Raw genomic sequence first — 26,939 nt, 5'->3', positions numbered from 1 at the left:
TCCGCTGCGGTGGCCAGCGGTGCAGTCCAATGGCAGCTGTGTATGGGCTGGACCCGTTACTAGGTGGGGTTTGTCGTGGGTATAAATAAACTCTCTGTGGAACTTTAACGCCCCTGGAAACTCCGTGAGACTAACTTCTTCCCTCTCAAGGCTGCACAGTAAGTTTCCTTCGATAAAAATCTCTAACCTGGTCTGCAGCTTGTAGTTTTGAAGTTTGATGATGAAGTCTGGTAATAGAATAGATATGATGGCTTTAAATCTACTCTCCTGCAAGCTGTTGATGCCACCCAGGAGGGTGTGGTCGGGAATGAGACAATTTGGGAATTTACACATTTGAGTGAAGTGATGAGTTGGTTTCAGTCCTGTTGATGATTTAAAAAGGTCCATCATAGGAGAGTAGATCTCCAGTCCAGCCTACAGCTTACTGTATATCCATACTGGAGATCAGTGGAGATCAGCGTGGGTGTGGCCAGGCTGTTTCCACATGCTTTCCATCATGGAAAACCATCTAACATAACCCCACAGTAAATACTGCAGAGGCTGTGCTCTCTAGGAGTGGATGAAGGAGAAGCAAATATGTTTTCTTTCTTTCTTTCTTTCTTCTGCTAACAAGTTTGATAGATAAGAACGTTACCTAAGTGCAGTGGAATCAATGAGAGGGTGATCATTTCTTCTTTGGATACTGATAGGTTTAGTGGACTTTGTTCTATTTTAGCCTCCATTCTTTCTCCCAACAAGATCACATCACTTCTCTTCTGTTTTCTTTTCTCCTGGTCTCTAACGCTGTCCTCTCCCCCCACAGACAGACTCCAGAAGTCCCACCATGTCTTTCATCCAAGAATTCATGAAGCAGACGGTCTATATGGGCTTGCCCGATGAGTCAGTACGTAACTCTGTGGTTCTGTTCCAGCTGCTCAGGCCAACCACCGTGGTTTCCTTTTTTTCTCTTCCTGTGGTATGCTAGGGTGGAAAATTTTTATCAGGCAGAGTTTAGAGCAAGGGAATGTGTGACAATGAGGGAAAATGAATGAATGAGTGGGAAGTTTAAGGGTGGAAAAGAAAAGGAGTGGAGCAGTGCAGAGAGATAAGATGAAGGAAGCCTGTGCTATAAAGATTAAAATGAGAAAAGAGAGAGATGCCCACACTAGGTCTTGTGAGTGTGTGACTCAGAAGCAGGAATTTGAGCCCCTCCCTTTATAAACTCTGCAACAAAATGCTACTTCTGCTTTCCCTGGTTTCTTAAAGTGAACAAAGGGAAAGTTGCACCATTTATCCTGCATTATTTTAATCTGAGCTCTCCGACTCTCCTGTTATCGTTCAGTTCAGCCCAACAGGGGCGTGGACAGGCGCTGCAAAGGGCACTGTCACGGTCCAGGTCTGGAGGCATGCAGGTGTAGGTCTGTAGAGGTCTGTCAGGGCAGGTGGGCATAAAATATGTCACAATTACTATTACTATTACTACATGTATTGAAGCTGGATGATAGATCCAGGAAAAGTGTAAGAGGCTGTGATTTTGTTTAAAAAGAACAAACTCAAAAACACAACAACCTGTGCTGCGTCTCTCAGGTCCTAAAGAACGAGGGGACGGTGACTGCAGCGCCCAATTTCAGTTCCAGTGGAGATGCATCAGTCTTGGACAAGGCCATCAAAGTGAAAGGTGAATTTAAAATGCTCTCAGGGAGGCTTCGGAGCGTGTGTGAACACGTCTTCTCTTCTCTGCAGTGTGCCTCTGCAAGGAGGTCATGTTTAAAACTTTACCGCCCACTGCTGGCCATCATCCATCACTACTACTGACGGTGACATCATAGTGAAAGTCTAACCCTGCTCTCTGTAGGGGCCAACCAATACTACGCTGTGAAACACACTGGTACAAGCAAAAAGTCCGACATTAAAATGCTACTTAAGTAAAAATATGAAAGTATGATCATGAAAATTTACTTAAAGTATTAAAGTAAAAGTTTTTGGTGCAGAACAATGTCCTCTGTGACTGTTATGCTACCAGGCTGCAGCTAATGATCATTTTCATCATGGATTATTTGAACAATTAATTAATAATAATTAATAAATGAAATATTTAATAAAAATAAATGAAATATTAAGACAATGACAGGTTCAACCAACAGCCCAAACCTCAACATGATTGAAAACACATTAAATTATAAAAAATCTTTTAAATGTAGCAGATCTTCACATTTGAGAAGTTGTGAAAATGAATCCTGTAAGTTCTTAATAACTTTTGTGTTCCAGGTCTCCATTTGCAAAGTTGTCAGACACATGTAATAAAGTAAAAAGGTTCCCTCTGAGATGTACTGGAGTAGAAGTAGAAAAGAAAAGACTCCCTCACTCTAGCCTCTACAAAATGATCAATACTATAAGCAGTAACTGTGTCTGTCACACAGACGCAGAATAAGAGAAATGATCATGCTACTTAACACTGTGTCCGTTGTGCAGGTGTGGATGAGAACACCATCATTGAAATTCTGGTGAAAAGGAGCAACGAGCAGAGACAGCAGATTAAGGAGGCGTACCAGCAGGCCAGTGGCAAGGTAATAAGAATCAAAGTGAGATGCTCACAGCAATAAAGTAGAGACACCTTAGGTTTTGTTCCAAAGTACAGACACAGTTACAAAGTTGTGACCAAACGCTCTCAAACAATCTGTTGACTCGTCGGTGGCTCCCTCATAGTCTCTGGAATCAGCTCTGAAGAGCGCTCTGAAGGGAGATCTGGAGGATGTGGTGTTGGCTCTGCTGAAGACACCGGCCCAGTACGATGCCCAGCAGCTGAAGCAGGCGATGAAGGTACACACACAAACAGTCTCTCTGAAAAAGGAGCACTGATATAAATATATAAGTTCCTCTAACGCTCAGAAGCAGAGCACATTTGAACACATTCTGGACGAATGCTTTGGCCTCACCACCATCTGTTATTTTTGGTGTGTTCTGACATCCACCCACTTCCACGTATTCATGTATTGTTTTCTTAACCGGAGGGTGAAAGGTGTGTTTTGTTTGAATTGGATCTTTCTCTATATCAATCTGTCTATCCGTGCATCCTTTTCTCAGGGTCTGGGCACAGACGAGGACACCTTGATAGAGATTTTGGCTTCCCGAAACAACAGAGAGATCCTGGATATAAAGAAAGTCTACAAGGAAGGTGCGTGCCAACAAATTTTAAGCAACAATCTCCGGTTTCATCAAGCTGGTGTTTGGAAATAGAAGTGGTACAACATGTGACAGTGGAAACTTACAGCCTCTGGGATAGGGGACAAAGTTTAAACATTCAAACAGCACTTTGAAAACGTTAACATGTGTTAACTCTGTGATTCCTTTGCCAAGAGTACAAGAAGGACCTGGAGGAGGACATCAGGTCTGACACTGGTGGAGAGTTCAGGGCCGCCCTTCATGCACTCTGCAAGGTACTTTTTTGTGCATCTCATTATGTGTTTGTTGAAATATTCTGAAGACTCGTTTAGCACAGACTCTCACATTCACAGCACCAGGATGCAATTTGCATTTGCAATGCAAAAAGTTCTGAGGCAACATAACACTCCCTTCTGCAGCTGCTGCAGTGTCAGTGGTTCATTAAAGCTAAACAAGCCTCCCTCTATACACACACACGAACACGACGAGCCTTTTATGGCTTTATATTTGGGAAATACACCGTTTGTTGAAAATCTGAATCTGGCGGGTAAATTCTTCTTCATTAGGCTTATTTATTTATTAAGCAGCATTTACCTTAGATTTTTGTTGCCTTTGCTACTTTTGTTTAGTTTCCACGCACAAAGCAAATTGTTTAAAGCAATGTTAAAAAAAAGAGTCAACTATAAAGAAGGACTGCTTTAGAATAAAAAAACAGTCTAAAAGTGTAAAGTGCTGGTTGTGTGCAGCACGGTGAAGCTACTCTGTTTGTATTTATTACAGGCCGGCAGGACTGAGGGAGTTTGTGAGCAGCTGATTGACAGCGATGCCAGGGCTCTGTACGAGGCCGGGGAGGGGAGGAAGGGCAAAGACTGCTCCGTCTTCATCGACGTCCTCACCAGCAGGAGTGCCATACATCTCCGTAAAGGTCAGCTGGCTCACTGTCCTCTGGAAACTGAGTTTTTTTTACCGTTTGTTGACACATTTAACTCTGTGATCCTTCCTGTCCTTCAGTATTCGAGAGATACTCAAAGTACAGCAAAGTGGATGTGGCCAAAGCTATTGACCTGGAGATGAAGGGAGATGTTGAAAGTTGTCTCACAGCAGTAGGTAAAGGCACAAACCTGGACTCCTTTATGACGTGAGACGTGATCTGGTGATTTAATGCACAAACTTGATTTGAATATTTTTTCAAATAACCACAGTGAAGTGTGCTGGAAGCAGGCCTGCATTCTTTGCTGAGAAGCTCTACTTGGCCATGAAGGTACAGTACGTATGGACTACTACTCAAAAGATGTTGAAAAAAACATGAAGGATACTGGGCCTCATGTGGCTGATTCTTTTCCACCCATCAGGGTAAAGGTACCCGCAAAAATATCCTGACCCGCATCATGGTGAGCCGCTCTGAAATCGACATGAAACGGATCAAAGAAGAGTACAAGAAAAACTATGGAAAAACACTCGCCCAGGAAATTCTGGTGAGCAAACACACATGCCCACTGATAATGACAGACAGACAGACAGACAGACAGACAGACAGACAGACAGACAGACACATCCTAGATGTCAGAAATGTTGGTTTTTTTTGTATACACATGGCAGTTCAGAGAAAGTGCTCACTGTCTGTCCTGTCCCTCAGGATGACACCAAAGGAGACTACGAGAGGATCTTGATTGCTCTTTGTGGGGGTGAAAACTAAAAGCCAACGAATGGGATCAAGGCTCACACAACTGAGGATCCAGAAGCAAATCCAGCTGTGGAAAATCACCTGTAATCTCTTGACACATGTTGTGCCCTGCGCTCTCCTGGAGATCTGACAAGCCGACTGTCGTCGTGACTGTCATGACATTTAGTAAATATATAACAGCAAAGATTAAAATGGAATCGGCACTGCTTCAGCAGATATTTTCTCTCCAAGTTGTTCCTTTTCATTCCAGCACCTTTATTCCAACATAGATCTGACAGCAGTGTGCCAGAGGAGCATTACCCTGGGACAGACTTAGCTTTTACACTCATCAGATTCTCATATCTGGTGCTCGAAGAGAAGATGAAGTCACAGTGCAGCTGCTAACAGATGTATACAGAACACCATGTGCCAATCATATTCAGTGACAGCAGTACGCCTACCCTTGAAGGAGTTTGGACATCCTGCAAATAAAAGCTTTTTGTATCAAGGCCTGTCTGAGTGGTCTTGGTTTTCTGCATGCACACAGTGTACGTATCAGACGGACATGAGCCAATCATGGAAGATGTGTTATCAAATATTAAAGCACTAATGATATCAGTACATGTTATTTTATACAGAACAAAATAGATTTAAGCCCAGCACTCCTCACGAGACACAGACAACCACACATGTTGGTTCCAAATCTGATCTAGAAATCAAAATGTTGGTGCAACTAAGTACATTTACTCAAGTATTGAGAACATATTTTACACACTTGTATTTTCTTCAGTCTTTTCATGTTCCTTTCATGTTACATGTTACATTTTAGAGGGGAATATTTGACAACTTTGGTTGCTACTTACTTCATATATACTAGTTCTGTAGATATTAAATTAATGCATTTTTTTATAGGACAATATACTTAAAATAAAAGTATATTTTCCTTATTATACTGACTTTATTTCGGTAACATTTTCAATGCAGTACTAACAGTGTAGCCTGCAGCCACTGCATATTTTAGTGGGCTTGGCCGACCTGGGGTTGCCAGGTTGGATGATGAAATATTTTCCTGTATTGCAATAGTTTAATAATGATAATAAGAACTTATCAAGTGGAGATCCTAGAAGGGAATCACAGACACAGGCGCTTTTACGTTCCTTTTTTTTTTTTCTTAGTTTGCAATCCGCAGAAGGGGGATAGCTGTCACAGAAGCTGGCAACCTGCTAGCTCACACAGACCACAACTATAAACAAGCGGAGCACCTCACCGGTCTGCTAACGCTAGGCTAACCAACTTTGTTTCCTCGTATGTGTGAAGATTTATCTCATAACAGATACGGAACTGCTTGTTTTCAGTGTAACAAAAACCCCTAATGATATTTGCGTGTCGCACAAATGTGTTTAAAAGCTGTTCGTGTACTAAGTTTAGCATGACAGCAAGCTAACTAGCTAACAGTAGCTAGGCAGCGTGTTTGACAGCAAATGAACTAACAGCAAAATGTCAACGATTCATAGTCACGTTTGTGTTTTACTTCACGTGAAGTGATGAAAACACACGTGGTTACCGTGATATCGAGCACGTTTGTGTGTGTAAGTCATTTGACTTTGAGCAGCTAACGTTAGCCAGGTTAGTGTTACTGATACCTGAGCTGGGCAGAGGAACAGTAAAACGGCAGCAGAGCCGCATCCCTTTAAGGAGCAGCTGATGTCTGGAGCCTCTCCATATCTTCTTCAACAAGATTAAAAGTGCAACACCCACAAAGCTGAACCTGACACCCTGTCTTTTCATTTCAGGTCAATCAGTTCATCAGGATCAGCCAGTCCATTTGAAGAGCTCCTCTACCAGCAATGACCTGACCGATGGACCACTGCAGTGTCTGCTCAGAAACAGGGGCTCACTATTTAGAGGTAGATCATGAATGACAAACTAGTCTTTCTGGGCCTGCTGTACTTTGTCCAGGGCATCCCCTATGGTCTCCAGTCTTCTTTACTTCCCGTCTACCTGCGTGGAGCCGGTCATTCCCTCACGCGCATCGGCTTCACCAAGATCCTCTACTTCCCCTGGGTCCTCAAGGTGCTCTGGGCCCCTTTGGTTGACCGGATTGGCACCAAGCGTCGCTGGCTGGTGGGGACGGTTTCTGGGCTGGCTCTGACATGCCTCTCCAGTGCCGCTCTGGCCCCAGAAGCACATATCTACGGAGTAGCAGGAACCCTGTTGGCCATGAACACTTTGGCCTCTGTCCAGGACATTGCCGTAGATGGGGCCGCGGTGGGGTTGTTGAAAGGTCGCGGGGAGCTGGGGCTGGGCAACACAGCCCAAGTGGTGGGCTACAAAGCCGGATCGGTGTTTGCCGGAGGCGGTCTGCTGGCTGTGATCGATGTGGCCGGATGGAGCTGGATGTTTATGCTGCTGACGTTTGTGTACGCAGGCGTGGCTCTGTTTGTGTGGGGGGCCCCTGTGCTGGACGATGAGACCGTGAGGGGCCCGCAGACAGATGGCAGCAGGAGGGGAGGGCAGGGCGCGGACGCTATGAGACCATGGAGGGTGTGGAGGAAGCTGCTGGCGGTGCCTGGCACCCCTTGGACAGTCCTGTATGTGCTGACATACAAACTAGGTGAGTCTGATTGACAAGCAAACACTTGTTTATATTGACACGAATAAATAAATACTGAAACCACAATGCTTTTGGAGCGGCTTCAAATGATGATTATTACTGATCAATCTGCCTGTAAGTCACTTTTTACGGTGACAATTTCAAATATTTTGCATGACTAGCAGTCGTTCAGTGACATGACACTGACAAAAGCAGCAAGTCCTTACAGTGGCAAGGCTGGGACCTGGGAACCGCAGGAGATTTTGATTGTTTAATGCCTGAAAAACTTAATCAGTCATTATTTTCTTTCAGCCGACTAACCGTTGAGCGCTCATTATGTGCACACTGAGCTCAAATGATCATGACGGATACCAGTAAACGAACAAAAATCTGATAAGAAAAGCTCAGAAAAGAGAAAATAGGAACACTCCCAGCACATCCAGCTCTAAACTGGAGACCAGTTTATCAGACAGGATAAAGAGACACTTATCCTGAAGCAATAACCAGTTAGATTTCCTAAAATGGTCTGCCTTGTCCCACTGTGGACTTGAGTTCCTCCTCAGCTGTGCTCCTGCCTTGGTGTGGGGCACAGAGCTGTCCACTAGATGTCTCTGTTGGTGTGTTCATGAGGACTGAACTGAACAGTGAGTGTGCTGAAGAAGTTAGGGAAGTTATTATTGTTAGACAATTTATTGTGTGGTAGCAGGTCCCGTATACACAAAAACAGGCCCTGCTACGATATTACAGTTGTTGTTAGTGTCACTGTTATAAGAATGTAAACCTAAGGCATTTGAACATGAATGCAAAGTTGGTTTGAATGCATAGTATGTTCATGCACACACTTTTGTACGTGAGGAGTTCCAGTAAGAAACAAAAAATTTAAAGTGGTTTTGGATCAGTCGAGCTTGTGTGTGTGTGTGTGGGAGAGAGAGTTGATATGACCAGAGTTTGGTGTTTGGTAGCAGAAGGGGATTATGTAAGGATTAGAGTGTCTTTGTTTCTGTTGCGTTCAGAAACTGAAATGGAAGACGGCGCATCACGCTGATGTGTGTTTATATGTGTGTGTTTGTGTGTGGGTGGGTGGGTGGTGGAAATATAATTGTCTCCTCACATTTGCATAGTCTTTACTTGTGTATGTGCTTGGATGTGTGTGCCTTTGTTTTTAATTTGTCTGTGTGTGTGTGTGTGTGTGTGTTTTCGAGAGAGTGTTAAGGGTGGCTCAGTAATCGGATGAGCCCAAGCAGACGACACTACTAGACAAAATATGAAGGCTGGCTGGACCCCCTAATCTGTCTAGGGAGCAATGCCTCCCCCCTCGACACTCTCTCTGTCACACACACACACACACACACACACACACACATCGGCTGATGCTCATGATTACAAAAAGAATTAAGTGTTTTCAGTGTCGAGACTGAGCTCTGTAGATTCATTAACAGCCTCGTCACTTGTTAGCGTTTCCTGTTGTAGTAGTGTAAATATTTCTCACCTTTGTGGGGAAAAAAAGAATTGTGTAATATTTTCGATTAGGCCTGGTTGTGCCGGCATAATTGCCTATGTGAGACAGTATTGTTTTTGTTCAAGGGGTGTGTGGGTATGTTTGTGTGAGACCAGTGATCTGTCTGTCTGAACCCACCCCCCTGCTTCTCACACACACACACACACACACACACACACCCACACCCCTCTCCCTCAACCATCCCTAATGAACTCTGAGTTTGCTCAGGGTCCAACACAGTGGCCAATCATTGAGAGACTCGTATCTGAACTGTGACCCCTGTGCCATCTGAGGTTACAGGCATGATGGGAGAACTGTCTGGGTAGACTCAGCGGGACCGACGGCGATGTGAGGGGGAGGAAAGTTGCTCAAGTGTCGGGTACAAACATTCTAATATCTTGTTGTGGTAAAACACAGGGAAACATGGGCTTGTTTCCATCTGCCTTTGTGTGTGAGCACAGATGTGAACAGATTGTAAACTCAAATGTTAATGATTTTGATAATTTGACCATTTGAGGAACATAATTATTCTACTATCCTTCTGACGTGGCGTACATCAGAGCTGGTTCTTCTTAAGGATACACAGCCAGTGGCCTTGTGTGTTTGACAGGAGATGAGAAGGATGGGGAAAAGAGGAGGACCCTGATGGTGGCGTTCTCAGGGAATTGACCAGGTGGACGGAGGAATGGATGGATGAACACAGATAAAAAGCTGTGCCCCTTTAACCTTTCCCAGCTCGGAGGCTTGATGGTAAAACGCGCTCAGTTGCTCATTTTTTTTAGGTACGCCTCATTGATTTAAATATGTATGACAAAATATTAGCAGCACCTCTCATTGTAAGGCAGTACAGTTTTTTTTTGGAGGCAGTACAACTACTGCCTCCAAAATGACCATAAAGTTGAATTGACTTCCCTCCAAATCAGCTTCAGCAAAATCTGGACATTATAATTTTCAGGGCTGTTTTAAACTATTAGTTTTTGTTAGTTACCTACTAAACTGGTACCTGGTGCTGACTATAATGGGAGGGTCATGTGTACAGTGGAAACCACTTGACCATGAGTCTTATGTTGTTGTCTTTGTGTCATTGCAAATTTAATCCAATGTAATGACCATTATCCTCTACTGTATTTTTTTGTTTTGGCCTTCTGCAACATGTTTAAGGTGACCCTTAATGCATAGCTTTCTCTTCCTTAAAATGTCTGATGGGAGGGAGAAGGGGAAGAGAGTCATGTTTTTTATTTACCAACACATTTGACATGCATGCACAGTCTGAAGGTGGATGGGCTGAGGTTGAGAGGGTAAAGTGAGGGATTTGGAGGAACTGTTTTTAGGGATGCACTGAGTGTGTGAATACAGTAAAACACATTCTATCATTAATTAATTGATTTACAACAAAAGCAGTATTGACATGAAACATGTGGTCCAGTTGGCACAACAGTCTGAGAAACGTGGACGTCGGATGCGGACGATAGTGGTTTAAGGGTCGTGATGGTGTTCAGAGAGACGAAGGGAGACAGAAGAGTGGGAATGAGACGAGAGAAACTTGAGCAGGGAGTAGGAGGGGGCTTCCAGAGGGAGAGAGAAGGACTGCAGGGAGGGAGGCTGAAGGAGGGGATGAATTAATGAACAACCACCACATGGTGCCCTGAGAGAGAGAGAAAGAGCAAAATGGCAATAGAAATAAACACACGTATGCATGCAGAGACGTATAGGTGCGAGATCTTTCTACATGCTTAGATGTCCGGTCCTGTTTTTTTAATACAAAAATCTCACCCAATGAGATAAAAACAAAGTGTTGTATGATGATCAATGATCAAAAAAGAGCAGTGTGTGCTTTCGTCAGTGGATGATAATTGATCATATTGGGCCATTTTGTTGGTGCACTTGCAATAAATAACCTTCAACAACATTAGAAAACACTGATCACTTATTTGATTAATTGTGGTCTAGAGTTCTGTGGATTTCAACACCATCTCTGTCAGTGTCATACTTAAGATATAAGATACAGGTCCTAAGCCTTTAAATTTGGTGGTGTGTAGTCTTTTTTCTTCATGTTTGGATCATGGATTGCATCTCAAACTAGACTGAGAATACTGATGAATGGCTATTAATGAAGCCATCAAGTACTGCATATGTGAAGGTATTATAGGAAATACTTCTGTAACCCAGAGTGCTTTTTAAAAGAGACATTTTGATTTATGTATCATAGACAAACTGAACCATCATATAAAATTGTCTTTACTCTTAAGAATCTGAATAGAAATTAACATCACCTCATTTCTCAGAATTTAAACACATAGAATAAATAAAATCAACCCAATAACCTTGCAGGTCTGGGTTGGGTGGAGAGATGGTTGGTAGGTATAGAGTATATTTTCCCATGCTCTTGATCTGCAGGGACTCCTTGTGTGTTTGAGTGTGTCAATATACTAATATGCATAGGATATTGTGAAAGTGTGTATAGACGGGGCTCTGTTTACTGTTTTGTCCTTAGGGAGCCAAAGGAGCTGAAAGGTGTGTGTGCATGTGTGTGCACATCGACCTTTGTGTGTGTGTGTGCATGTGTGTGCTGTGCATAAACGTGTAGTATGTATGAAGCTGTCTCTGTTTACTGTGCTCTCGGCAGGGAGTGATAATGTTGTTCTGTGGGGGACTGAGTGTCCTCACTGATCTCTCCTGCTCTGCCAGCTCTTTTGTCTAAGCTGCAGCATGGACGTCAGGATTTGACCCCACTGTCCTCGTCGACCTCTCACCCTCATCTCACCCTCAATTCACACTCACCCTACCCTGATCGCTCCCTATACTAACACCCAGCCCCCCTATATGTATGTGTGTGTGTGTATTCGTATTTTTATGAATGTACAGACAGACTGTTTCTACCATCTACCCGCCGTGGATTAATCATTAAGGTGTTATGTGTGGAACTTTTCAGTCCGTACATAACAGCAAAGCTAACAGTGATAATATAAAACAGCTTCCTTTTGTGCAATAAAGCTGTCAGTCAATTTTTGATGAAATCCATTTTTAACAAATTATGGATGTTGTATCTTTTACCAACTAGAGTAACGGAAACAACACTGCTCCTTCTCTCACTTTCCCCGTTAAAGCATCTGAAAACTCTGTTTCTAAGCTTCAGTATTTATCTAACATTAAATATTCATGACTTAATAAGCAACAACTAAAGTTAAAGTAAAAAAACATACCTTTAATGAGATAACACTGAAAAGCTGGACTATGTCAGTGTGATTTGTTTATTTATTTATTCTGAAACATTAAAAGTCACACTGGAGATACAGGATATTGTGTCGAACGGTGACAATAAGCGAAACAACTATTGTCAGATTTTTATTCAAGCCTTGCTAAAATCTGAGAAATCTGGGACCTTTACACCCTTTTGTAGTTGAGCCTCGCCCACTTCAAACCAAGCAGGAACACAAACACAGAGACAGAAATGTCTTTGGTGAAGTAACCAAAGCTGTTCCAACTGTGTGCTCTCTATTTGTATTGATCAGCCAACAGAGAAAGAAGCTGATCAAAAATTTGTCTTAAATTGTTTTGTTCTTATCCACATCTTTATTTCCTCTGGGTGCCTGGACACTGCTATACCTGCATGCAAATCTAGTAAGTGATTGCAGTTGTCATAACTCACCTTTAAATGATGAGGATAAACAAATCAGCCCCGCCTCCTGCCTTTCTGTCACTTTCCCACTTAAAAATTGTTGAAATTGTTGTATCTGTCTTTGCCGTCTGTCTCTAATGTAAATATAAACAGTTTTTTTTTAACTGAAAAACTCCCTTGCTGTCCCCGCTCTGCTTCCTCTTCACTAACCTCAGAATAACGTCTCTGTTTCACTCCCATCTTTTTATTTTTTATAATTTCCTGCTTAACATCTCATCTTTTTGTATTGACTTCTATTGTCCGTCTTCACCTCCTGCCGTTGCTCTCTCTCTATTCTTTCATTGTCGTTTTTCACGTTATCATTGACTTTCTTTTTTGTCTTTCACTTTTCTCTCTTTCTCCCCTCTCTGCTTCCTCTCTCGCACCCCCCCCCTCGCTCTTGTTCCACCCCTTTCTCCTTACCCTCCACTCTGCTTGTTTAATCTTTGCGGATGTCTAATGAAATCCCTGCTGAAATGGACAATTGTTGCTTTGAGAATATTTATAGAAAGGAATAATCAGCCTGGTTGTGTTTGTCTGCACGCCCTCCCCCAACCCCCCTCTTTAAAGAAATAATTAGTTGAAGGCAGGACTGTGAAAGCTCTGAGCTCTGAGCTAAACAACAGGCAGACAGGATCGGGAGCACAGAACCATGGGTAAACAACCCAGGCATCATGGGTACCGCTGCTGCCAATGTTTACTTTATTATGACTAATATGCTTACCGCACAGTTGATGCAGCTCAAAACAGTTCAGCACAGAGGATGACAGAGATTAAAATGTGAATAATGCACAGAGAGGGTGTGAGTGCATCAGTGCAGCTCCCACTGGGTGCGTGAAGTGGCAACAATGGCATGTGATTTGTTATAAAGATCCACTTTAAGTGTAAAATTACAAGAGTACAGTTTACATGTTGCTGTCATGTGACTTATTTGTAAAATGATCCTACATTAAACAAATTCAGTTTGTTCTTTGGTTATTGTGCAAACCACATACGGTTCAGTAGATCTGCTGTGATGTGAGAGACCTCTGTAGACTAGCAGTAACAATAACTCTTTGTCTCCTTGTTTCTCTTTCACTTATATTTTAACGTTTCTAAAACAAAACACAACACCTTCGTCTACCAGACGGTTGGATGTGTTATGGAAAAGTCTTATCGGCTAATTTAATTTTCATGTCTGTGTTAACCATGTGTAAATTGCCGACAGTGAAACATGAGTGACAGGATTGAGAGACGAGTGTTTCCTACAGTACACAGAGAATCCACATTTCCTACCCCACGTTTCTGCCGGGGTGTCACACCACTGTTACAGCGGTGACACACTCGTTCTGCTGCCACACTCCCTATCACTGGGAGCTTCTCAGCTTTCTCTTATTATTATTATTTTTTTTTATTTCAGTCTGTTTCATCTGTCTTTTTTCTCCCTCTTTCTCTATTTTTGTTTGTCTCCTGGCTGACTGAGTGAGTGAGTCGTTGGTTGTGTTGCGTCGTCTTTGACAGCAGTCTGGGAGCCAAGCTGTCACTCACGCAGCTCCTTGGTCCCACTGTCTTTCTGAAGTCAGTCTCCATTAATATAATAATGGCGTATAGTCGGTGCCACTGAATATTTTACTGTAATGTTCAGCAGAACATTACCCCCACACTCAACGCCACACAGAGAAAGTCTTACTGTGTGACAGAAACTTTTTATTTTGACTGAAAGGTCTTTGTGAGGTCTGTTTCATCTGTGGAAGTTTTTGTGTTTTTGTTGTGTTTTCCTTTTTGTGCTTTAGGAAAAGTGCTAGGCCCCCGTTTGATAAAGTGACTGAGGGTATTCTTTTTCTTGTCAGGCATCTATTATTGACACTTTCCAGGAATAGGCCTAGGTGCGCAGCGTGTTGGTGTGCTGTATTTGATTCTGCAGTTGTCATCTCAAGAAAACCATGTTGTTCAGTCTTGCAGGCTAAACAGTTTGCTACAACATCCTCATCGTATTTGACTGTGATTGGAATAGACGAACATCCTCATCGTATTTGACTGTGATTGGAATAGACGTGTGTATTCAGGAAGTGTCTCGCGTATTTACTGTATGTGAAAAACAGTAATGCTTAGTCAGAGACATGCCGTGCATAGTACATGGTTTGTTAATTGTATATTTCACTCCTGCTTCCCTTCTTCCCCTCTCTGTCCACCACCCTCTCTCTCTCTCTCTCTCCTGCCCCACAGGTGAGCAGGGCGCAGTGACCATGTTTCCTCTTTTCCTATTGGATCATCACATGACCGCGAGGGAGCTCGGCTTCTGGAACGGGGTAATCGCCATGGGCTTCTCCATCTGTGGGTCGTCCCTGGGAGGCCTGCTGCTCGCTCAGTGCAGGTAGCCTTCATCAGCACCATCACTCTCAACATCATTTTCATTATCACCGACTTCACCAGCGCCGTTTCTGTGTGGCAGCAGTATTTTGTGACCCTGCAGGCATTTTGCAGGGTTTTAAAATTAATTGGCGCTCAGGGGAAAATGCCCTTAAAAATTTATAAAAATGCATGTGAAAGTCAAAGACTGCACACTGTGAAAGTACACATTTTTTGCATGTCACCAAATCCTCATTCTTCAGTGGAGCTGGCCAATATTCACTAGACTGCAGCTAACATTTAGTTTAACTAGGGATTCATCTGTCATCTTCTCAAGAAATCAATCAAGCATTTTTTTATTTACAAATGTCAAGAATTACTGAAAGACAGATGATGTCTTTAAATAACTTGTTTTGTCAGTAGTCCAAAACCCAAATCTATTCAGTTAACTGCCATAAACAAACAAATATCCACATTTGAGAAGATGGAAGCAGGTAGTTTTTGATTGACCATCAAAATAGTTTTCTGCTAATACACATATTTATTAATGGACTAATTGTTTCAGCTCTAATATTCACGAATGAATGTGATCATTTACTGGCTCCCATGGTCACAGGTGATTTGTGGGATGTCTTGACAGAGTAATTCTCTCCAATACATTGAGAAGGTGGAAAACACAACAATTCTTCATTAGAAACAAGCCGGTCTGAAAGTAGTAGAAAAACACTGGAACCATGCTGCCGGCAGAAGAATAAAATTTCAGCAGCACACAAGCTGCTGCAACACAACTGAAAACAACTAGTGTTGGTAAATCACATCAGAATCGAAGGGTGAAAATGAGCTGTTGTAGGATAGAAAAACCTGGTTGTGAGTTTCCAGTGGTGCGAAAGAAGAAGAAGAAGAAGAATGATGAGGCACAGTCCACTACACCACATGATCATTATGTCTCACGGCATCAAACTCTCATCCCATCAGATGTTACAGTGCAATCATCATCGTCATCATCATCTTCCTCCTCTTCTTCTTCGCCCAAGCTTTTTGTGTGCATGGACTCCTACTTTCCTGCAGCTTTTTTTCCTCCTCCTCTTCCTCTTCACTCTGTGCCCGTTACTCCAGTTTTTTTTTATTACTCTTCATAGGCCTTTGTGTGTGTGTGTGTGTGTGTGTGTGTGTGTGTGTGTGTGTGTGTGTGTGTGTGTGTGTGTGTGTGTGTGTGTGTGTGTGTGTGTGTGTGTGTGTGTGTGTGTGTGTGTGTGTGTGTGTGTGTGTGTGTGTGTGTGTGTGTGTGTGTCGCCCGTCTGACTGTGTGTGTACAGTAATTTAAGTAAACATAGCCTTGTTTGAGAGCTCAGGGACCCCCTGTGTCTGGTGTGTGGTGTGAGAACAGCATGAGCAGCAAATCCATCACACACGCTCATGCACACACACACACACACACACACACACACACACACACACACACACACACACACACACACACACACACCCCTCAGGGTTTGATCACAGAGACAACGTGCAACTCTAGTTGAATTTAATTCTCAGATTTACAGGCACATACTAAGATGTGAGACTTTCTGATTGATATATCAAAATGGCTGTATTTCAATATATTAGATTGGATTTATTGTCATTAGATGTTCGGACCCCGGTGTTCTCCTTAAGTGCGATGGTTTTGCTCGGGTATTCAGCGTTAAGAAGCAACACAGACGATAATGCATGCAGAGAAATCTTTATAATGAGCTGTTTGAGCACAGTTGTACTCAGGGTACAAATGTCTGTCGTAAAAATATGATTGTATGTAGCCTTTACATGTTTTCCCCCCTTCAGCACATTGACGCTGTGCCATTTGTGCCTGACCATCGTTGCATAAGGTTTTATGTCTACTTATACTGGGAGTACAGCATAGCTCAACCCTGCCTATGGCCATTGTGATGTAATGGGAACTATATATAACAATGCCTTTATGGAGGATAGTGTGTTAGTTCCCACACTATGCATTACTGTTCTCTTAACTCTCATTTAGAAAATGTTAAGCTAACTTGTTGCCTGATAACACCAGGGGGATCAGACTAACTCTAGATACAGTATGCCAGTCATTGTATTTGAGCCTTTTTCTGTGTTGATATCTGCTTTTACTGTGTGTGTTTGCATGCTTCGCCCAGCAGTCGACATGTGTCAGTTGATCTGCGCTCTGTCTGATGTTGCTCTTTTTGTCCTTGTGTTTTCAGCTGGCTCCAAGGTGATTTCTCCTCTTGTAAAGTGACACTTTTAGTTGAGGGGAAAGCAATATCAAAAGATGTCATTGTCATACGTTGGGTTTCGATCTTTCGTTCTCTCTCTCTCTCTCTCCATCTCACTTGTAAAGGCAGTAAAATGTTCACACACTGACAAAGACAAAAATCTAAATGACTTCTTCTGGCATAGATTGAAATGCTTTGGGAGTCAGGCGTGCTGCAAAAGCCATGTAGACTTATCAGCGTCTTTGGAGCGTCAGGAGTTTCAGTCTTTTCTGGCAGTACCATGAGTTAATGTGTATCTATATGTGTGTGTGTGTGTGTGTGTATATGTATCATATGACAGGTGATGAAACATATTGTCGAGATATTAATTTAATGATTTCCCAGCCATTTCCAGTCAGTGTCATGATTAAACAACTCAGTTCTAGATTATGTGCTAAAATGTGATAGTTGCATTTACCGTCTAGTGTCAAATGAACAGTTCTCCTTCCTTACTACTTACTGTCACACACACACACACACACACACACACATACACACAGAGAAAACGCTGCCCAGTAGGCTGTGGTCCCACCTCTAAAAGCTCAGTTGGAAGGTTTATCCTCCCCACCATCAGAAATGGCTGAGTGGTCAGTGAATGACCCCCTTTACCACCGCCACTGGCAACCTGAGAACGTGGCTATTCTTATCTGGGCCCGGCCCGTGTGAGGTGGCAGCCAGGCAGGTTCTTTTTCTCACACACACACACACACACACACACACACACACACACACACACACACACACACACACACACACACACACACACACACACACACTCAGCATCTCTCGAGAGTGCGTGATATGAAAGGCTGTCATTGAGACGGGAGGTAAAGGCGCAGCAGAGAGAAGAATGTCTTTAGCATGTGAATGATGCAGGATTGGTTTTCCAGTGGAGAGGTAAGGAAAGGCTGGGCTGAGAAGGGAGAGACGGTGAGGGGAGAAGATACAGAGAAGGGGGGAGGGGGGGAGAGAGAGAGAGAGAGAGAAATAAAAAGTGAAATAAATGGAATTCTTTGTTACTTAATATTTGTAGCATTTGCAAACTGTTTTATCTCTTCAGAATGAGTCAAAGACAGTGTTCACTACCAATTGTTTTCTTTAATAGTCAATTTAATTAATCACACACACAAGTGGGCTTGTGTTGTGTTTGTGGTATTTGAAAGGGCCCAGGCGCTTCTCTTCGAGTGTGTATATCACAAGGGCAAATATAAAAGAAGCATTCAGGTGGGTGTGTTTGTGCCGTACAAGCCTGAGACACTGAACGTATTGGAGTTGAAACAATAATCAACTGTTTTTATCATCAGTTTATTGTTTTTCAATATTCAAGCAGATATCTCCTACATTTGATTGCTAAAGCTTCTCAAATATGAGGATTGTCTGCTTTTCCTCGTCTTAACATCACGATAAACTGAATATCTTTAGGTTTCAAACTGTTGGTAGCACAAAACAAGACATTTGCTTAAAAGAGTGTCAACAGTGAATCAAGACTTAAATAGCCAGACAGTGAGGAGGGTCAGCCAGGGTGGACTGGCTTTCATTGGGTTTACACTTACTGGACAGAATGAGTGTGTTGGATCACTGCTTGGCCAAATGCCGGTCAGGGGCTAGTCTCTCGCAGCAGGAGAGTGAAGTTAGCTGGTAAACTTAGCAGAGAAGAACATGAAACTTTGAATCCCAACCATGGACTGAAACTGTTCACAGTTTCACTCAGTGCACTTATCCAACTAAAAAGGAGATATCCTGTTTTGTGTGACAGGTCCCTTCTTCTTCACAGCCTTTTTTACACATAAATAATTACATGCAAAAAAACATAAACAAACACACACGCAGTCCTTTGAGTGGCAGGCATCCTCTGAGTGATTGGCATTGTTAATCCCTAATGTCACACAACAGTGTGAGTGTGTTAGTGTTTGTGTGTGTGTGTTTTAACAGTGATTAATTATCTTCCTCATGCTGGGGATCTCCTTAGGTTATTGATTACGTCACGAACCAAACCCACAGGGGGATGATTTTCTTGCACTAACAGGGAATCAATTAGTGTCTGGGGACTTGTTTACTTAAGCATGTGTTCGCATGTTACTGTCTGTCTGTCTGTCTGTGAGTGTGTCTGTGTGTGTGTGTGTGTGTGTGTGTGTGTGTGTGTGTGTGTGTGTGTGTGTGTGTGTGTGTGTGTGTGTGTGTGTGTGTGTGTGTGTGTGTGTGTGTGTGTGTGTGTGTGCAATTGTGTTTGACATGCAAAGAAATACAGAATGTCTCCAAATGTAATGATACTGGCTTTGAGCCACATATCACACTGCTCATCAGTCACCCTCGTAGCTAAAAGTTGGTGGACGTCTGTCTGATGTCTGATGTGCTTGTTGGCTGGTCTCTCCTCAGCATCGGTGCTCTGATGCGACGTGTGTTTGTATTGCGAACCATCAGCATGGTCTTCCAGAGCTCTCTACTCACCATACTGGAACCATCACCACTCATGAAAGGTGAGAGACAGACTGAAATACACTCGCAGACCAGGTGTCAGGTGCCTGTTCAACGGTTTTCAAACATATTACCAATTGCCCTGATCCTATATGGTCCAGTTTGTCCATTTCTGCTGGTGCTCAGGTGTAAATGTGATGTGAAGTGTTCTCAGATACACCAACCATCCTCATTTGGCCTGCTAGAACCATGGAGGTACATAAAATACACAACTTTAGGTCACAAAGGAACAATGCAAGTGTATGTGGATGAACACAATAGTCATACTGACTGAACTTAAAAGGCTTCCAATGAGATCAGTCCTGTGAATCAGTCACAAACTACTGGATTGGTGAGTAATCTCAGATATAATGATGCTGTACACCAAACACTGAAAGACGTTAAAAACACAGCAAACTATATTCTCAAAAACGAGCATTGAGAGCCAACTCCCCTCCAGTCCTCTCACTTTATTGTGTTCAGCCCCTGGATATTTGTGACATAAGGTGGGTGTTGTCCATTTTTTCTATTGTCATTTATTTCTGTCACCTCAGCTGGCTGGCATGTCATCGGATATTGAAGTGAGGTAACATCTGAACAGCAGGACTGATACTTACCCTCACAGTGAAAGTTGTAAATGTTTGAGTAGAACTACTGATGCCTTCACCTGTCTGGTCTGTTGTCGGGTGACGTGGCTCCTATAAACACTTGGCCTACAACAGGTTTAGTTCTGGGCGCCCTGCTTGGCCTTCACTTGGTAGGGTCCTATATATCTGCTCTTCACTATACTGTCCAATAAAGGTGAAATTGCCACAAAAAAAAACAAATGAGGAAAAAAGTTCAGTTCTCTAAAAGTAAGTAAATGAAAGAGTCTTTCAGCAGAAATCCCTCTTTGGTTGAGCTGCTCCTGGTACAGAGATGTTTTCAGGATAAGGGGACATTATTTCATCTTAAAGGTGGTGGTTTTCTTTGAAATGAATTGTCTGACCACGTCAGAAGGTAAAATACTGGAATAACACATATTCCAGTCTTTCTCAGCCTCTGGCCACTCGCTGCGTGAATGTTGGATCGTCGATTTCAAAGAATTATAGAAATTGTCAAACACAGTGTCACAATAAAAAAAAAAAAAAAGGTGGGGAACCACTGGCCTCCAGTACGAGCTTTGAACCAGATGCTCAGTATTAATACATCATGAGTGGATTGATAGGCAGGTGCGTGCTCTCTCTCTCTCTCTCTCTCTCTCTCTCTCTCTCTCTCTCTCTCTCTCTCTCTCTCTCTCTCTCTCTCTCTCTCTCTCTCTCTCTCTCTCTCTCTCTCTCTCTCTCTCTCTCTCTCTCTCTCTCTCTCTCTCTCTCTCTCTCTCCAGAGAGCCATTCAGTTATTAATGTCTGAATGACACGCCTGATTCTGTTCCAGCCGGTCGCAAAGCTTTTGGGATTCAGATCCGCGCCATTCATCTCTGTTAGAGTTGTCTTTTCCCCTATCAAACCTCTCAGACTGAAAGTTGAGCCCCCCCCACCCACCCCCCCTCCATCCCTTGCTTTAAACCCAGAACAAAGATTTCAGGAAAACTCAACCAAAAATTAAAAAAAAAGAAATGGAAAAACATTCAGTTACTGATTTTTCAATATTACATGATAACCCTCTGCTTCCCACACTGGCAGTCTGATCAGTCGGATATCTCTGTGACTCCAACAGTCTTGTGTCGCTTATACTGAAGAATCTTATTCAGGAAAAACTCTGGTGGCTTGAGTGAATTATTCAGTGTTAGCGGGAGCAGAGACAGATAGGCTCTGTGGTTCCTCTGTGTTTTCCCACTAACACCGCTCTGCCACTTCCCCTCAGAGGATACACTACATGTGTTTTGGGTACAAGAGGGGGGGATGGTGATGATGCGAGAAAGTAGAGGAGACACTTCAGCAGCTTACCGTTTCCCACTGCTTTGTCTCCCCGCTTTGACTTCTACATAGAATAGTATAGTGAGAAGTGTAGCAGAGCAAAGGCAGCGTTGTAAAACCGATACTTTTCTGTCTTTGTCAGAAAAACTTGCCTGCTTTCACTTGACTTGGTCGCTTGTGTTCGCTCCCGCAGGTATGGCCGTCCTGAGCATGAGCGTTCAGCACTTCCTGGGAGGTCTCATCACCACGCTCACCTTCACTACCATGATGCATTGCACTCAGAGGGCCGAGGAAAGCATTCAGGTAAAGCAGACTTTAATCATACCTGCCGACAGCCTCATTCTGGACACCCAGGCTGCTGTTATTCAATAATTCCACCCTCATCTCTATTCTCTCACTGCGTCTTTAGCCTTAATTGTCTCGTTCTTCGGCGTTAGGTCATCTCCTGTGGCTTAACAGACAACACAGTCTTTCTTTTCTTTTCTCCCTACTTCCTTCCCTTCTTTCCTCTCCCCTTCATTGGTTTAATTGTGCCATTATATAATTTTAGGTCATTTCCTGTGGTTGTCAAAGAGCGGGCCGGAGAAGGAAGTGTTTAGCATACAGTGCCACACCTATTGTCACCCACACCTGTCAGTTCCCATCAGCTGTTTCCACCTGGAAAATCTCAGACCCAGTCTCTATTCATCACTTCTTTTCTCTTTGGCATTGTCCCTCCTACCACCTCACTCTCTGTCTTTGTCGTTCTCCAGTCCTTCAAACGCTCTCTTCTCCACTCCTGACTTTTTCCTCTCCTCTCCCGTTTTCTCTTTTTTGACATAACTCCTTTTGTCCCCGTCGTAACTGGGCCATCGTTGCCTGGAGGTGATCGCTGTTCACACAGCCATTCAGACGTCACTCCGTCAATCTCTGAAGGTGACAAATTATCATTTAAATTGCTGTCACTCTTTAAGTGGAAAAGAAAGGGGGTAGAAAATCACTGTGGCACAGTTATCAGGATATGGTTACTGATAAAATAAATAACAGAGGAAAATCAATCACAACATGCGATGTTGAGAACTGCGGTTAATTTGAGAGCTTCTCATGACACATATACTGTTTGCTTTTTTGTGTGTCGGTGTGTGAAACTCACTGTGTGTGTGTGTGTGTGTGTGTGTGTGTGTGTGTGTGCACGGGAGGGGAGAGCATTAGCTCGCCTGCACCCGTTGTGTGTATCTGTGTGTGTTACTGAAGGTAGTGCTATCCAGTGACAGAAAGCTGATAGTGTGAGTGCTTGTTAACGATCCCCAGGAGAAAGAAACCGAATCTGTTAAACAAGTTGCTCAGAATAAAGGCACTCCACTTAGCTGTGGTCACACAGGCTCTCAGAGCTCCCTACCTCAGTGTACAGACCACAGTTACAGCTCAGGTAGTCTAAACTCACCACCCCCTCGACTCCCATCGCGCTATTTCATTTTCAGACTCTTAAGAAATGTTCTGTACAGAACAGAAGTGGTACAAAGCAGAGCAGGTGTTCTCAGTTCTGCTGTAAAAACTTCATTCAGGCAGCGTTCGTGGATGAAAACATGTCAGAATTACTTGTCAGTCCAAATTTGTATGATTTAAGGATTTAGGGCTGCAAGCCATTATCAATTAATCTGTGTATTGTGTTTTGATTAACTGATTAATCGTTTGGATCAGAAATACTGAAAAAAAAGGCCAAAGTGACATCTTCAGATGTCTTGTCTTGTCTTACCAACAGTACAATACTAAAAGACTTTTAGTCAACAAGGATATAACATAGAAAAAGGCAAATCCTGACATTGTAGAAGCTCGAACCACAGAGTGTTTGTTATTCATGCACAAAAAATAACCTAATGGATTTTCAAAATATTCATTTTCTACTCAATCTGCTAATCAATTATTTGACTAATCACTGAAGCTCCAGTTCTAGTTCTCGTGCTTTAAAACCAGCTAAATCTACAGCGTCCACTTGAACTGACCAAACTGACTGAAGGTCACATTCCCTCTATTGAGTCATTTGTGCATGAACATTTCAGAATCACTTGTTTTTCAACTCATGATTCCTACAAATTAAACATGTGAACTATTTGACAGAAGGGTTAAAGACATTTGCTATAATGAAGAAAAGAATTAGTTGTTCAGTAAACGGTCTAGGTGTCACTAGAGTCCTTCTGCTGTGTTGGAGCTACCTGCCTCACCTAAATGCTGCACTCTCATGCGGAGGGAGGAGGCTTGGGGAGATTAGGTAATCTCTGTCCACCTCTCTCTCTCTCTCTCTCTCTCTCTCCCCCTTCTCTCTCTCTCTGTCTCTCTCTCCCCCCCCCGTCTTGAAAGCCTTAAGGCTGAGATCAGATACTCTTCTTCGTTCGGTCTACATCGTCTCAGGCCATGATCTCACGCTTTCTCTTTCAGGCTTCCAGTCTTTCTTGTTTCTTTTTTTTTTTTATTTTTCTCTTCTATTGTTTTCTCTCCATTTTCTCTTGTCTGTTTTAGCCTGTTGTTGCCAATTATTCTGTCTCACAGGTTCAAAAACATCAGCTGATAAGCAGTGCTACAGGACAGGATGGAGTGTCGCCTTTTCTACCCACCTACTTTCCCATCTACTACTCCCTCCTTAAACCAACAATGTGCCTTTATTTTCCAAACTCTCTCCTTCCCCCTCGTCCTTTTTCTCAGCTCACTTCCCTCTCCTTTACTTCCTCCGCTTAATCTCTTCTCTCATCGATCCTCCCCTCCTTTCCCCTCTCCACTCTTCCTCTCCCCTTCAGGCGACCCACTACAGTTTCCTGGCGACTCTAGAGGTGCTGGGGAAGCTGACGTTCAGCGCTCTGGCCGGAGGTGTGGTCGATTGGTTCGGTTTCCAAGTTGCCTTCCTCGTCTTCCTCACCCTCTCCGCCGGGACGGCCCTTCACGTGTGGACGGCCACCTTCACTGGTGCTCTCAGGGAACACCAGCTCAAAGATCAGCCCAAGTGAGACCAGGATCAGGGTCACGAGGTCCTGATGCGGAGTGTCTGCAGGTGCTGGAAATGTGTTGAGATAACTTATTCAGACACCTCAAAAGTCCATGACCCGTTAAATACAACACTTCAGCAAATCATTTCAGTATAGAACGTCTTAAATAAGTTTCTTGTTCTACCATTTTTTAAGGAGAAATCAGCCATGTAGTCGAGAGCTCTGTTACAGAGTGTATTTTTGTCATTGCACTGGCAAAACTGGCCTTACTTTTATTTATTTTGCATTTTAAATGTCTGGAAAAGTCTTAACCTTTACAGTAGCGCGGCGAATGTTTTCAGATACTGCTTTGGTAAGAATGAGCACGCTAAGCATTGCTGTGTTGATTTTCCTGGACAGTGTGGGATTGGTGCATCGCGTCAGCGCAATGAATTGCAGCGCGTTGGGAAGTGACATTCAGGCGTACTGCACTGAGAGTGGTGAAGTACTTTGGGAAATATAATCAAAGCTGTTTTCATCATATGAGCCATTTTAATTTTCTAATAAGCCAGCAATAAGAGCTGTAGCCAAAAGCAATATCGCTACTTTGTGATGCTTGTTCTATCATATGTACTGTATGTGAATATGTTAGTCTTTCTCCTGAGTTTACAGTTATAAATGAACTAATCTCTACTACCTCGTATCAGCACTATATGGTACGATACACAGGAGGTCAGTGTTCAGTGGCTGCTTCATGTAGAATAGACGCTCGTCCACAATGAATAGTTTCACCAGTTAAGCCCACGTAGGTTTGTAGTTAACCTTTCATTTCAAAAAGGGGAATAAAAATGCGGTTCAGCCGTTGAATGAGGATCATTTATTCTGTTTAATTCACTACAGACTTTCAGAGTAAACTCCCGGTAGACTTCAACCCCGACAGCTTACTTCCGTGTAGGAACCCTCAGCCTTACACCCTGCATGGTGCCATCTTGTCTCAGATTTCCAGTCAAAGACTCAGACTTATCAATAAACTCTGAAAACAACTGTTCTTTATAAAAACTTGAAAGTCCAATACCACTGACATTGGCTTCTTGTATTGTTTCACATGTTTTGTGTTTAAAAAAAAAAAGCCAATAATAATACTAGTAAAATAAAATACGCTGTAACTCTCCATGGCACTGTACTGTGTAAAATGATTTTCTCCACGCTTAAGGTATGAATGAAGCAGCAGCGCAGAATGTTCTTCTTTCACCAGGCTCTGTGGGAGTGGGTATTAATGAAAATTAAGACTTAAAATTGTTAATTGTGTTGATAGGAGACAAGGATAGATTGGTTTACATAAAGCTGGTGAAAATCAGCAAATTTAGCCAAAATAGAACAGCTGGCCACCTGCTTTCACCCACACCATAAATAAAGGGACGCTGTACCACATGTAGCCAGGTCCTCTTCATGAGATTTGCACCAAACAATAAAGCTGCTAAGTGAAAAGTAGAGTCTGGTGTATTTTTGCCTGACCTCTGGTATTTACGTCCTGTCACCAAGATTTTTACCACATTTCCGTCCCCAGGGGAGAGGCCCTGTGTGGTCTTTAAGGACGCTCCCACCTTTGAAAATCCACCGTGGCTTAAAGCTGCTCCAAACACAACAGTGGCTCTCTGCAGTGAACTGGCTGAGGGCTACGGGAGTGAATAGAGCCCGTGTCACAGGATCCACAACCCATACAGCTCTAATGACACAACAAATGCTGTGAAGGAGGATTAGGCCAGCTTACACGGCCCCTCAATACACCTCCACTTTACACTTTCTCACCCGGCTTCATTATATGGGCGTACTGTTTGTGTAGCAGGATAGACGGAGGGTTTGAAGAGAGAGGCTTATGTTTTAATCCACTCGCTATTCTCTGAAAACAGGGAGGTGTTTGCTGTATATACGCAGGAAGGCCTTCTTTTACTTTACAGTGCAATTTTAGCAGAGACTCTGTGATCATGACGTAAAGATTCAAACTGTCTGCATTTACAATGTACTGGACAAGCTCCAGCCTACATTCATGCATTCAGACTAAAACATAGTTTTCTTTGTCATTTGTGTCGGTGATATCGCCTGAATAGATGGTTGGACTAAGCCAAAGGAAAAGGGAAACCTTAGCGTTTTATGTTTACAGAACAATCCCACCACGAGGTCCATTTAGTAGCTGTTCTGGGGCTTTAGATTGCATCCCCCCCCCCTGATCATCCCCAGCAGATGGCTGTCTGTCCAGTTGTCACTGAATCATAGATGTTCACATTTCCGTTTTTTCTGAGCTTTTGAAGGACTTCTCATCCGTGTTCCCTTAAAAGCTGAGATTGAACTTCCAACTGTGCAAGTGAAGATCAAGTGACACAATCAAAAGCTACAGAACTCTTTTTAAATGGACCGTACAAGGAGATTCTTTGTCAACTATTCCAAGGCTTCCAAGGTCAAACATGAACTTTCACTCTCAACATAGAGCTGG

General features: G+C 43.0%; 2 protein-coding genes across 2 annotated transcripts; both read left to right on the top strand.

Moving 5' to 3' along the window:
• The first annotated feature begins 69 nt into the window (after positions 1-69).
• Positions 70-5,313, top strand: anxa1a (annexin A1a). The gene is made up of 12 exons (XM_070833959.1): positions 70-158; positions 803-883; positions 1,567-1,657; positions 2,452-2,546; positions 2,686-2,799; positions 3,064-3,154; positions 3,337-3,416; positions 3,922-4,066; positions 4,153-4,248; positions 4,344-4,402; positions 4,494-4,616; positions 4,778-5,313. Exons 2-12 carry the CDS (start codon positions 824-826, stop codon positions 4,835-4,837), a joined length of 1,014 nt encoding a protein of 337 aa, XP_070690060.1. The 5' UTR covers positions 70-158; positions 803-823; the 3' UTR covers positions 4,838-5,313.
• Positions 5,314-6,036: 723 nt separating this feature from the next.
• mfsd3 (major facilitator superfamily domain containing 3) lies at positions 6,037-25,921 on the top strand. Its single transcript, XM_070834535.1, has 6 exons — positions 6,037-6,109; positions 6,598-7,418; positions 14,759-14,906; positions 19,537-19,637; positions 21,706-21,815; positions 24,284-25,921. The coding sequence occupies exons 2-6, from the start codon at positions 6,719-6,721 to the stop codon at positions 24,488-24,490; spliced, it is 1,266 nt and encodes a 421-aa protein (XP_070690636.1). The 5' UTR covers positions 6,037-6,109; positions 6,598-6,718; the 3' UTR covers positions 24,491-25,921.
• Positions 25,922-26,939: the final 1,018 nt, after the last annotated feature.

The sequence above is a fragment of the Pempheris klunzingeri genome, chromosome 7 (genome assembly GCF_042242105.1).
Source record: "Pempheris klunzingeri isolate RE-2024b chromosome 7, fPemKlu1.hap1, whole genome shotgun sequence".
NCBI classification, from domain to species: Eukaryota; Metazoa; Chordata; class Actinopteri; order Acropomatiformes; family Pempheridae; genus Pempheris; species Pempheris klunzingeri.
This window is presented reverse-complemented; position numbering and strand designations above follow the sequence as displayed.